Genomic DNA, 14,120 nt, shown 5'->3' with positions numbered 1-14,120 from the left:
TTCATATATTTTGGCCCACCTAACAAACTATGGATTTAATCGATGTTAAGTAACCCATGTTGCATCCATTTGAAGCTAATCACATTAAATAACCTATTGCGGAAGGGTTTTCCAAAGATATAACAACATTTGGTGGATATTTTTACAAAGTGGGCCAAAATAAAATCAATCCTAAAGTGGGCCAAAATACCTCTGTTCAGTGCAGTAAAACTTCATTCAATTCATTTGAAACTGAATGTGGAACACATTGACGACCTCTCCACTGCAGTAAACTTCGCTCTCTGACACACACAATGTTTGCTGACGGCCCGAACGAGCAGCATTCAGTTCATCACTCGTTTCTCTTCAGTCGAGGCTCAGTTTAATTACCGTCAGTTGATCTCTTGAAGTAACAAAATATCTCTTTCAATAGTGCGAGAGCGGCCTTCAAATGAAGTTCATGTAAACATTCGAATTGGTTCAAGATAATAGATGAAAGACTAATCAGATAGCTGAAATGTCAATCACAGAATACACATAAATTAATTGTTTCCTCCTTCAGTTTTCATTTTTAATACTTTACTCCATTTATAATTCTATTCGTTCGAATCTGCTTACTACCAAGAGCGAAGACACTGAAGCAGCTATAATACTTGGCACTTGAAACTGAGCAAGCAAAACTTCAAATGACTAGGTACGATTATTCAACTGACGATGAATTCTGAGAGCTTCACTTGAAAATGGCAGCAAAAGTCAAATGAATTAGCAGGGATACGCTGACGGTCAGCGGCCATAAATTTCATTTTCATTTTATATTATTCGATTGAAAATGAAATTTCACCGCACTGTCTCTGTTACCCTATCTGATACAAATAACGAATTTTTCCTGAAGTGCATGATGGCAACTATTATTTTTTCGTAATTAAGTAAAATAACTTGAGCTACATTCTTTGGTTACTACTCCGTTACAGATCGGAATCAAGTGAATTCTTTGGGTTGATAAACCATCCTTCAGAGTGCCTATTCTTGTAGCCCCAGACTTGATTAATCAGTACTGGCGTCGAACAGTTCCGAAAGTATATCGACTAAAGAATAGCAAGGGTTGTTAGTTTAGCGCTTGTTGTTACCAAAGGCCATATATACGACTACACATGCCAAGTATGTCACGGAAGAAAGCATTTTGATAGAATTTTCAGTAGTATTCACGTGCAACATGCGTACATGTTCCGAAATCATGGTGCATGTTCCAATAATACCAAATATAGAAGTACCGTAGATTTCTCATTCAGAGAATTCTCAGGTTAATCAGAGTTCGTAAAACCACCCAGAAAAAAACCCTTTCTTAATCCACCTAGTGGTGTAATGATGCCTTTCTTATATTACTTATATTTTCAAAAATATCACAGGAAGATTCTGTCAAGATTTTTTCTTTCAATCTTGAATAAAATAATTAATTGGGTAATCTTAAATAAAATAATTCTTTTGATATGGGCTAACATAACCTTTTCGATTTGTAAACAGTTATGTCAAGTTATTAGAATTTTTCTTTATTTTGCGTCGTCGCATTAAATGATTAAACACACTTTACCCTATAGATCTGGAACCGGAAGTCGGACTCGGATGAAATCAAACAGCAACCTATGAGACTATAGGAACTTTTATTTTAGTCTAAGTTTGTGGAAATCGATTAAATCATCTCTGAGCGAATTGAGTGAGTCTCGTTTTAGTGTTTTTGAACTTGGAACCAATATAGCCGAAGTCGGTTCGTTTATTACGTAACTAATGAAGCCTACAAATTGAATCAGTTTTGAGCCAAATCTAGAAAAATTTTACCCTTCTTTGCATCGTCGCTCTAAATGACGGTGTGTGATTTTAAACACACTTTACCCTATGAAAGCATGATGAAATTCAATAGCAACCTATGGGACTATGATATTTTTTATTTTATGAATGACATTATTTGACACATACTCACACACATACACACACAGGCACATAAACTGCTCAGCTTGATGAACTGTGTCAAATGATATAGAACAATTAGCCATCTAGTCAATTTTTCAAGTGATTGCATAAACTTTCTATTTGAGAAAGGTAATAAGTGTTCTTTTATAGCAAAGCATCGCTATCATGATTTTGTAATAACACTAACAAGTAGGTACAAATGAAATAAAAAATTTACATATTTTTCACCTGAAAAATATAGATTTAAATGTGGCAACCCTGCACGCTTTACGAAATTGAACAAAGCACGCTGCGAACGGACCAAAGCCGGTAGTGTCTTCTTCTTCTTCCGTACCGCACGTACCAGTTTTGCATCGTCACACAGTGGTTCGAATCAATGAAAACGTGGACATAAATCAGTAGCTGCCAAACCGTTATTTTAAAGCATATAAAGGGTGATTTTTTAAGAGCTTGAGAACTTTTTTAAACAATAAAACGCATAAAATTTGCAAAATCTCATCGGTTCTTTATTTTAAACGTTAGATTGGTACATGACATTTACTGTTTGAAGATAACTTCATTTAAATGTTGACCGCGGCAGCGTCTTAGGTGGTCCATTCGGAAAGTCCAATTTTGGGCAACTTTTTCGAGCATTTCGGCCGGAATAGCCCGAATTTCTTCGGAAATGTTGTCTTCCAAAGCTGGAATAGTTACTGGCTTATTTCTGTAGACTTTAGACTTGACGTAGCCCCACAAAAAATAGTCTAAAGGCGTCAAATCGCATGATCTTGGTGGCCAACTTACCGGTCCATTTCTTGAGATGAATTGTTCTCCGAAGTTTTCCCTCAAAATGGCCATAGAATCGCGAGCTGTGTGGCATGTAGCGCCATCTTGTTGAAACCACATGTCAACCAAGTTCAGTTCTTCCATTTTTGGCAACAAAAAGTTTGTTAGCATCGAACGATAGCGATCGCCATTCACTGTAACGTTGCGTCCAACAGCATCTTTGAAAAAATACGGTCCAATGATTCCACCAGCGTACAAACCACACCAAACAGTGCATTTTTCGGGATGCATGGGCAGTTCTTGAACGGCTTCTGGTTGCTCTTCACTCCAAATGCGGCAATTTTGCTTATTTACGTAGCCATTCAACCAGAAATGAGCCTCATCGCTGAACAAAATTTGTCGATAAAAAAGCGGATTTTCTGCCAACTTTTCTAGGGCCCATTCACTGAAAATTCGACGTTGTGGCAGATGAAATTATCTTCAAAAAGTAAATGTCATGTACCAATCTAACGTTTAAAATAAAGAACCGATGAGATTTTGCAAATTTTATGCGTTTTATTGTTTAAAAAAGTTCTCAAGCTCTTAAAAAATCACCCTTTAGTTGCCTTAAGAAATTATTTACAAATATATACCGCGTAATTTGATTCTATCCCTAATTGTTCATGGCCCACTTTGACAAAAAATATAACCATAACTTTTTTTTCTGAAGAGATAGAAAAATTTTTTTTTCGACAAACTCTTAGAACTATTAAAAATAATTTACTTTGTCAAATATACCAAAAGTGTAGGTCGCACCGTTTCGAATATATAAAGCGTTTTTATGGCAACCCCTTTAAAATCAATTTTTTATTCATAATTTCAAGTTATTTTTTTATGCATACTTTGTTTAGAATAATTGTAAAAAATAAAAAATCCCATATTTTTGTTGAAGGTAGTGCATAGGTTTGTTGTTTCCTGGCAAAGTTATACAACATTTTACCTTTTTTTTTACCAATGATAAAACCTTACACCGAAGCGAAATATGCAACTTTATGCAGCTGATTTTTACAAAATTTGTAGGAAAAGATATGCTCAATACTATAACAAAAATTCTAAGTGGAACTCGATGGAACTTTTTTTTAGGCCATTCCAAAGTTAGTTTTAGTTATTGAATTATGACAACCCCTCAAATCATAACTTGTTTCAAGATATTTTTTTCACATATTTTTTTTTTGAATAATTGTGCATAGGTTTATTCTTTTCTGAAAAAGTTATGCATCATTTTACCTATTTTTACCAAGGAAACCTTGTACCGAAGCGAAATACGCAACTTAATGCAGCAAACTTTTACAATACTTTCAGGAAATTATATTCCTAATCCAATCCATTTTATAATAAGAATATCCTGAATATTCGAATATTCGTGTGACTCATTTTCACTATGGCCATGCTGAAACCAGAAACGGAAAGCTACAAGCTGAACAGATTTTCGGCTCTAGAAGAGCGAGTTATTAATGAGAAGAATTTTTTTTATTCAATAATATAATGTTTAAGGCATACTGCTTAAGCTCTAAGATGCCAAGGGCTTAAATGAGAAGAAATGTGTGCATGAGCTTTTGTTCGTTTTTCCAAATGTGTGTTTATCTTTCTTTAACAGAATGAATGAGCCGTTGTCAATAAGAAATCTTACCTCTCACTCAGTAGGCTGAGGTACATTCAGGGATGCCACTTTTGCAGATATTCTCAAATATGACATAATAATAATTCGCAAATAAGTTAGTTCCCATAGCATTGTTCTTTGTGCATCAATGATTTCGATCATGCATATGAAAGAAAAACGGCGCTCAAAACAAACCTTAGTTCTATTTAAATGAGCTGATGAGCTGATACATTGAATCGATTCCCATCAGTGAGCTGATCGGTTCGGAGCTTCTCACCAGTATGATCTGCTTCGCACATCTCTAAGTGAGCGTCGCACGATCAATATATCATCTTAAAAAACGTATTGCTTCGCGATAACTCAATTTTTGCAATACTTTTTCATATTTTGATTGGAAAACATTTGTCCATTTTTTTAATATGTGTTGAACTTTTGATAATTTTTCGGATTTTCAATATTAAAAACCCACTTTGAAAAGGCCTAAAAAATTGCATCGAGTTCCACTTAGATTTTTTATAATATTGTTAATTGTCAAAAAGTAAACAAAATAAAAATCCCAACAATTGGCTTAAGTTGATCGTGCAAGCATAAGCATGTTTATGCGCACTTTTTAGTAGATACTTAGGTAATAGAGGTAGATTCTACGTAGATAAATCCAAAAAAATGTTTCAAAAATAAAGTGAATATATCTCAAAAAATATTTTTTTTACACTATTTATATCTTCAGAAAAAATACTTCATATGTTTTTTTCTTCAAAATAAGATAGAAAAAAAAATTTTTTTTTCGAAATTGGTGCTACCCTCTTAACAAAAATTAAGGTGCCACTTTCAAAAGAAGCGTAATATAATCTTGTAAAACTTCTTCGAAGACACGTTAGCTCTTAAAAATCAGTGAAAGTCAGTACAGACTTTTGACCGTCTTTTTCCAGTTTTGGACCACTGTGTGACGGTTTGAAAATTTTGACACTTATCGCCCAGTAGCTTTTGAGACAATGTGAGTTTTAATTTAAACCAAGATTTGTGAAAATCGGTTCAAGCATCGCTGAGAAATCGAAGTGAGTTTTACTTTTGGAGTTTTCCTTCACTACTTTCGGTGCTTCCGGAACAGGAACAGGGAGCCAGAAGTGTTGAATTTAGTTTATATGCCCACAATTTAACAAGTCTAGTTTGCAGTAGAAGAATTGTTCAGACAGTTTTATGGGATTTGTACCTGTTTTTGACCATCTTTTGTAAAAAAAAAATACTCATGGATGCTTGAAATGAATTGTTATGCCCACTTCTAGTGCGTTTAGTATTGACAACGAGGTAAAGAATATTCTAGGCGAGTGCTAGTTCTACTATTTAAACAGTGGTAAGTAGAGCTACAAAGAAAAGAATATCACTACTGAGAATATCAATATTAGTCGATGCTCCATCATGGCAAAGCTTTGATACTCCGTTAAAATGTTAGAATTTACTACTGAATACGATGAAATTTTCGTTCGGACGCTTTACGATTCCCTAAGTTCTCTTCATCATGAACATGTGAAAAACCTAAACAGGAATTTGGAATAGCATAGAATCAGCAACACGAGGATCAATTCAAAATTTTCATTTGTAAGTATTTTAATAACCTCGCATCGTATGGGCAGTCGTGAAAAAAAATGATTGTACACAATCACTTATACAAACCCTCAAAGACCTTCACCTTAACCAAACGAAGTTTAGATTGCTTGTTTTTGCTATCAAATAAAATTGCTTAGTCATTCCGTACTCTATTCTCGTCGTGATTGCATAATTACCGGTGTCTTGCTTGGGTAATATTATTATTTCAATCTCTATAGATTATAATTTTTCACAAACAAAGCTGATGTTGAAATATTCAACAGGACAAAATCAAAAAAAAAATTTGAAACTTATTTGTAAAATGATAGTCTGAATTTTTTTTTTCAATATCAAAAATAATCTTTAAAATGCGTCTTACAACGTCGAATCTCTAGTTTTCGTTTTTCATCACACACTTAATTAGCGTTTGTAATGCCGACACCGATTAAACTTTTTGCCTATTCATTCTCTCATCAGGTATCGCTGCTGTTCAACAACGCGGGCGTTGTTTCGGGACGAGCGCTACTCGACACCCCAGATCATCTAATCGAGCGTTCCTTCAACGTGAACATTATTGCGCACTTTTGGGTAAGTAGTATCTTACGAACCGTCAAAGTCTTCCCCATCCGAAGATCGACCGGTACTGGACAATGGTAAATTTAGTTTTTTTTTCTTCTGTCAATTCTGCTTGCTCAAAGTGTGACTTATTTGCGTCGAGTATTGAATTCCAAGTGACTGACTTCCTGTCCACACACGATCCCTTTTTGGTCGCTTGTTCGACGTTGAAGTTGTTCTGTCTCCGAGGGCCACATTACACGTGTGTCTAAAGAATTCCAATCAAATTCGATTTTTTTTACCTTCAAGTCTTATCACTTATTGTCGTCAGTAATCGTTTGACTTTCTTCCGCATTCCTATAATTTTTTTCTTTTTTTTTCGTTGTTTGTCCCAATAGACGACCAAAGCCTTCCTGCCGTCGATGTTGGAGCGCGATCATGGCCACATTGTGACGATCGCTTCACTTGCGGGTCACGTCGGTATCTCCAAACTGGTGGACTACTGTTCGAGTAAATTTGCGGCGGTAGGTTCTGCGTCCGGCAGTTAATCAGAATGCAAACTCCGTGCGTGGATTTGCTTACTAATCGGGAGCCGTCTCGGTTCGGTATATTCGTTTTTTTCCAAATTTAGGTTGGTTTCGATGAGGCTTTGCGGATAGAGCTGGAGTACATGGGAGCGCACGGTGTTTTCACGACGGTGATCTGTCCCTACTTCATTCAAGCCACCGGAATGTTTGATGATGTGAATTCAAGGTAAGTCTGACGTAAATATTGGATCGTGTTTTTAGTTTTGTTATAAATCTAAAGAATTTTCCACATCTACACTCTCAATACAAAAAAAACTAGCTCAACGTAATAAAAAAATTGAAATAGTACAGCTACTGCAAATATTATCAACTAAATGCGACAATGAAAAAACACCTGACAAATAACATAGAGCAGGTTGTACACTCTTAAAAAACCAGTTTAATTCCATCTAGTGGTGCATTTTTCATACAAGTCATGTTTTAATTAATATTACTAAAGGATTCTTTAAAACAATTTTCTTCGAAAATTCAACCAGAACAGAAATATTTGTTTGGGCATACATTAGCATAACCTTTTCAACGTTTTAACCGTTTTGACCCAAAAAAATAAGCATTCTTCGTACATTTTCGCTCTAAATATCGGTTTTTAAATTTTAAACATATCTCACCATGCTGTTCCGGAACCGGAAGTAAAAACAAAACAAAGGTCGAAAGCACCAAACTTTTTTATAAACGTAGACCCTTTTAATTGAGTATAAGTTTGTGAAAATCGACTAAACTGTTTCTGAGAGAATGAAGAGAGTTCCGTTTTTCAAGTTTTCGACTACTATTTCCGGTACTTTCGGAACCGCAAGCTGGAAACCGATATAGCTGAAATCGGTTTGTTTGGCCAACATCTAGCATAATCTATAAATTGAAATAGTTTAACCCAAATGAACAAGATTGAAAAGAATTTTTACGTTTTTGAATTATTTTTCTATATGACAGGTTGCACATGCATAAACATTACCCGGATGCTAGATCTGGATAAAATTCTGCACCAACTTATGAAAACATAATACATTTTATTTAAATCTGAGTTTGCGAAGATCGGTTTGGCCGTTTCAGAGAAAATATGAGTGATTTTCGGTTTTTAATACATGAGCTGAAGAGTTCCGGGCCTAGCAAAAGGAACACGATTTTTTTTGGTTCAATATTAACTTTATTCATCAACTTCATCAAGAGCAACGCAATCATTCCAGCGACGCTCTAACGTTCCAATACCACTTTTGTATAACGATTTATCTTTTGCGTTAAAATAGGCGTCGGTTTCAGCGATAACCTCTTTATTCCTGCGAAATTTCTTACAGGCGAGCCAGCAGTCGCTGGGAGCCAAATCTGGCGAATACGATGGATGTGGGATCAATTCGAATCTCAATTCATGTAGTTTTGCCATTGTTTTGATTGACTTGAGATGCGGTGCGTTGTCTTGATGAAACCAATTTTTTTGTTTGACATATGCGGTCGTTTCTTTGCAATTTCAGCCTTCTGCTGTGAACACTTTGCTTGACATAGCTGAATGAGAGACCTATACTAGAGAGAAACTGGATGCGTGAGAATATATGCTACTGAGCAGACCAATTCTTTTTGCCAAGTAAATTGTCTGTGCTCTCAGTCTCAGTTAACACATGAACTAAGCAATCCATGACAATGTAATGAAATGAAGGGTTCGCTCTCGTTAGTATTGTACGAAAAAGAAAACCTTACTTCGCGGCGTGCTAGAAGACGTGAATCAAAGCCATATAGGCAATGTTTACGGTTTATTTTTAAAGTGTAGGTTTATAGAAATCATTTTTAACATAATGTTCGCATTCCAAAATCAAATTTGATTGTATTTCAAATATACTTTAAATATTTTATAGCAGAAATTTTGCATTTGAGCCCATTTTCAAAACGATCTATTTGTTTCTTGGCAGTTTACACTGTGTATATATCCTAGAAACACTAAAAGCAATGTTCTTTAAATTAATATTCATCGGAACTAAAAGTTATGAATCTAGTTTCCTCATAGACATCTACAATATGAGAACCATTCATCAAATGCTAACCTCATGAAGCATAGATCTCAGCAAGCGGGCATATTCATAAACTAATGAACGAACGAAGCAGCTCTCCTTGCTTGGGTTGCGCTGTGAATTCTACCTGACATACGAATGTGTGTGAATAGCACAGATGGTTAAACCCTTTTGTTAATATTCGTTGCTTCAATTTGCAAGCCCTGCCAATAACGCTATGTAATATTAACTGTTAATGGTATTTCCTTTCTCAAGATAGTCGATAAATGTTAAACCACGCACTTCCCAAAATACCGAAGCCATAACCTTTCCAGCCGATTGTTGTGCTTTCGGGCACTATGGACGCGATTCACCAGTTGCTGTCCACTCAGATTCAGGAGTGAAGTGATGAATCCATGTTTCATCCATTATCGATGCAAAAATTCCGGTTTGTTACATTTAACACGTTCTCGTTTTTGGTCAACAGTGAGCAAACGCGGTACCCACTTTGAACAGAACTTTCTCATAGTCAAATGTCCATGAAATATAAAGCCAAAACGCTCTTTTGATATCTTTACGATGTCAGCTAACTCACGCAACTTCACTTTTCGATCATTCAAAACAATGTTGTGGATTTTTTTTATATTTTCTGGTATCCCGCCTCATTTGGACGTCCACTGCGTTCTGTATCATTTGGCAGGAAATCAACGTTTTATTTTTGTTTCTGATGAAGCGAATTCTTTATAATACTTTTCAAGCCAATGCTTTGCTTGAACGATATTTTTTCCCATCAAGAAGCAGTGTAAAATTAAAACACGATATTGTTTTTTATCCATTGTTCTTAAAATAATAAAAGTAGCGTCACTCCTAGCACAATAACTCACAAACTAATGAATAGAATATCATGACATTTCCACAGCTGTCTTTTAAAGGTTAGTGTTAACTGAAAAAAGTTACTAGAATAAAACTAGCGCCATCTATGTGTTAGGCCTGGTACTTTTCAGCCCAACACACGTGCACTTTTCCGGTATTTCCGGAACCAGGAACGATAATCTGGTACACCCTAAATCAATGTATTTGGTCATCAACTAACCATACTTGCCTTTAAATAAATTATTCGGCTATTTAAAAGTATTTGGTTTGATTTCCGAGTCATGTATAAAACCACGCTCCTGGAAATGAAATTTTTATATTTAGTCTGTCTGGAAGAAATTTGGTAGGGTTATATACTGCCCATACCCGCATATCAGTCCCATTCAGTGCAAATTTCAATAATTTCATTTGTTGCAATATTGGAATAGCAAAGGTGTATTACAGATATTTCATGTAATAATACCATGATTTAGCATTAAATAGCACAATAAATCAAAAAATTCAGAAATAAACTTTTGATCGTCTTTTTCTCGACATGCCGATTTTCCATATGGGACTGATATGCAAGCATGGGCAGTATAGGATTGTAAGACCTTTTATTTGAACCTAAGCTTGTAAAAATTGGATGAGATTACACATTTTCTACCGTAACTCCGGAACCGGAAATCGGATGCAGATTTTCTTAATTTTGATGCACATTTTATCCCGTTATTCCCTAACCGGAAGTTTGATATGAGTAAAATACTATAGAGGTAGGGAATCTTATATTTGAATCTAAGTTTGTGAAAATCGGTTCAACCATCAAATGCACATTTTTTGTTACATACACACACAGATATTTTACGTACTCGGCTCAAAAGTTTTTCACAGTGATTGCATAGACTTTCTATATGGGGAAGGCAAAAATTGAAAATTATACATGACGTAAATCAAAGTATTCTTTGGAGTAATGATTGGATATCACATTACTTAATATTTAAATTTGAATTTCCAGTCAGATTGGATGTCAGATTCAAGTAAATTAACTGTGAAATTAAAGACATGATATATATATATATATATTAACATTCTTTGGCTTGTGAATTAAAATCTATTGAACTCTCCTTTTAAGTTCACCTATCGAGACGTTAATTTACATGGTTTGTTGGTGCTGTGTGAATATAGTCGAGCAATGCAAAAAATACGTTTATTATATTTTTTTACGTTTCGTCTTTTACTCACCAGTGCATAGGAGTTCATGTTGAACTGCCATGAGTGTTCCAGATTTAAAGCAATTGTTTTGCGATTTTCCAAATCTAAAATTTATGTGTCTATGTAAATCTACTGAACATATCTATCTGAAAATTAATTGTAACGGAACTTCAATGTTGACTTGAATATGACATAATTTTCTATTGAATGTCACATAAATTTCCGATTTAAATTTATAAAGAATAAGTTAGTTTTCAATCAATTTTCTATGTACCGTAAACTTTACCATACATAAAAATGTATTTTCTTTCATGACTTTTAATGATGATGCTAATGAGATTTACATATTTCGCGTGCAATTTTCATTGGCCGCTTTCATAAGACTGGTAACTGTATGAGTTTACATGTTTTATTTATCCCAGAAGCCACTATGTCCTTCTGCGGTTCAATCAATACACGGACGCTCTTTGTGATCTGATGATTTTCGGTTCAAATCACAGTGGTTTTTCTTATCGAGTAATTTTTAAATCGCGATTATAATTCTGTTATATATGATGGATGCCTTTTGTTACAACTCATTCAAAAAAATTTTCACAGGAATTGAACTAAAATAATTGCGACTCAGCCGTCTTTGAGAAATCGTAGAGCATCGTTTGGGAATACCGGAAACTGGGAATTGGTACAGTCAAAGCAGGTTCGATTGGCCATAAACTAACTAAAAGCACACTGGAATAGTGTTTAGTATTGTTCCGAAAAGTTTTTATATTATTTGCATCGCTACTTTAAATGACGTTTGAAATTTTTAAGCATCGGATAAAATACAAACCTAATTAAAGTTCAGTGCGATAAATTTGCTAAAATCGGCCTCACTAGTTCTGAGGAATTCCAGTTTAGACTTATTTATCACCTTTTCCGGTACATCCTGAACCGAAAACTAGCGATCGATATAACTGAAATGACATTGGACATCTGAAAACAATATTTCAAACTAGAGAAATTCATGAACAATTTTCAAGCTCTTTACATGATCATCACACTCTTGAAATCAAAAGTTTTACTCTAACCACTAAATCCTATAAATATAAAATCTGGGAAAATCAATTTCAAAACCTTGTATTTTAGTCTTAGAGTGGAAATCGTTCATCTTTTAGTTAGTGCACATGTTTTCTGTTCATTTTTGCACTTATCACCATATAATTCCGGAACCGGAAATCGAATTCGAATAAATAAAGTTTAGAAACTTTGTATGGGATTACAAAACCTTTCATTTGAATCGAAATTTGTGATAATCGGTTCAGCCACCTCTGTGGGAATTGAGTGCTCAGAAATGTTAAATACATACACACACATACATACATTTTCTAAACTCAACGAACTGATTCGAATGGTAGATGAGGCTCGATCTTTCGGACCTCAATTTAACCATTGGTTTTCACAGTAATTACATAACCTTTCTATATCATAAAGCTGAAACACAATGTTTAAACACAATTTAAAAAATAATAAGCACCCCAAATTCTACAACTTGTCACATTTGCCTCAAATTTAAATGTAGCAGTTTCAAAATAACCTGTTTTTGAACTAGTTTTGCTAAAAACTTCAATTCAAAAAGTGCTACTTACCAGCGCGAAGAAAATTGTTTTAATAAACACAAAAATAAACTGTTTAAAGGCACAAAAAGCGAAAAATTAAAAATGAATAAACTAGAAAACAACTTACTAAGGAAAATCCTTAGTTTCATGATTGAAATGATGGCTTCATGGCTGATGAAATTAAAATTGTTAGAAATATCACTATGGCGTATCCAGCAAAGATGCTTGGTATACGTTGCTCTACAATTTGTCCGTGCTATCCTCTGTCTCAACACAGTGGGAACATAATTTTTGATTTACCCTAATAATAAGGGTCACCATAATACCACCTCTATACAAAGATGGTTTCTTTGAGACTGACTGTTCGTCCCAACGGCATTACAGCTCTTAAATAAAAGGCTGTTACAAACATTTTCTTCCTCCTGAATTGTGGATCCGGAAAACTGTTGAACGTAATTTCTAGGAAAATCAACACACAAAAAAAAAGAATACTACAAGTGACCAGGTTATCCCACGTGCAAATCGAAAAGACCCTTTTTTATTTATAATGCCTTACTTACCTTACCTAACAGCTATAGGCCTGGGGTGTCCTTTGCTGTATCCAAAATACGTCTCCACATAACTCGGTCCATGACTGCTCGTCGCCAGCCACTCAAGGCACGGACGCTTCTGAGATCACCCTCCACTTGAACGATCCACCTTGCTCGTTGCGTTCCTTTTCTTCTTGTTCCAGTCGGATTAGATTCAAGAACCATTTTCACTGGACTGTCGTCCGACATCCTTATGACATGCCCAGTCCATCGTAGACGTCCGATTTTACCTGTCCGTACGATGGGTGGTTCCCCTAGCAACTGTTGCAATTCGTGATTCATACACCGTCTCCACGTTCCATCTTCCATCTGCACTCCGCCATAGATGATTCTCAGCAAATTTCTTTCAAAAACACCGAGGGCGCGATGGTCCTCTGCCAACATAGTCCAGGTCTCGTGGCCATAGATAACAACCGATCTAATGAGCGTTTTGTAGGTGGTCAATTTCGTGCGGTGGTGTACTTTTCTCGATCGAAGGGTTTTTCTGAGTCCAAAGTACACACGATTCCCTGCCAAAATACGTCTCTGTATTTCTCTGCTGGTGTCGTTGTCGGCGGTCACCAGTGAGCCCAAATACACAAATTCGTCAACCACCTCGATATCGTCACCAACTATCAATATTCGTGGTGGGAGACGTAGTGTTTCTTCTCTTGAGCCTCTTCCTCTCATGTTTTTTGTTTTCAACGCTTTTATGCCCAGTCCGATACGCCTAGCTTCAGCTTTCAGTGCGATGTAGGTTTCCGTCATCTTCTCAAGGTTACGTGTCATAATATCAATATCGTCAGCGAAGCCAAAAAGTTGTACGGACTTTCGGAAGATCGTGCCAC

General features: G+C 35.5%; 1 protein-coding gene across 3 annotated transcripts in view; it reads left to right on the top strand.

The window, feature by feature from the left end:
- LOC131430232 (short-chain dehydrogenase/reductase family 16C member 6) overlaps window positions 1–14,120 on the top strand; it is an 83,743-nt gene that overhangs the window by 62,844 nt on the left and 6,779 nt on the right. For all 3 annotated transcript variants that reach the window (XM_058595012.1, XM_058595011.1, XM_058595010.1), the window contains 3 exons: window positions 6,410–6,520; window positions 6,886–7,011; window positions 7,119–7,240. In XM_058595012.1, coding sequence (XP_058450995.1) covers window positions 6,410–6,520; window positions 6,886–7,011; window positions 7,119–7,240 — 359 coding nt within the window. The remainder of the gene's footprint in view (window positions 1–6,409; window positions 6,521–6,885; window positions 7,012–7,118; window positions 7,241–14,120) is intronic.

Source organism: Malaya genurostris, chromosome 2 (genome assembly GCF_030247185.1).
Source record: "Malaya genurostris strain Urasoe2022 chromosome 2, Malgen_1.1, whole genome shotgun sequence".
In the NCBI taxonomy this organism is placed as follows: Eukaryota; Metazoa; Arthropoda; class Insecta; order Diptera; family Culicidae; genus Malaya; species Malaya genurostris.
The sequence above is the reverse complement of the archived record's forward strand: the minus strand, read 5'-3'. Positions and strand labels throughout refer to the sequence as shown.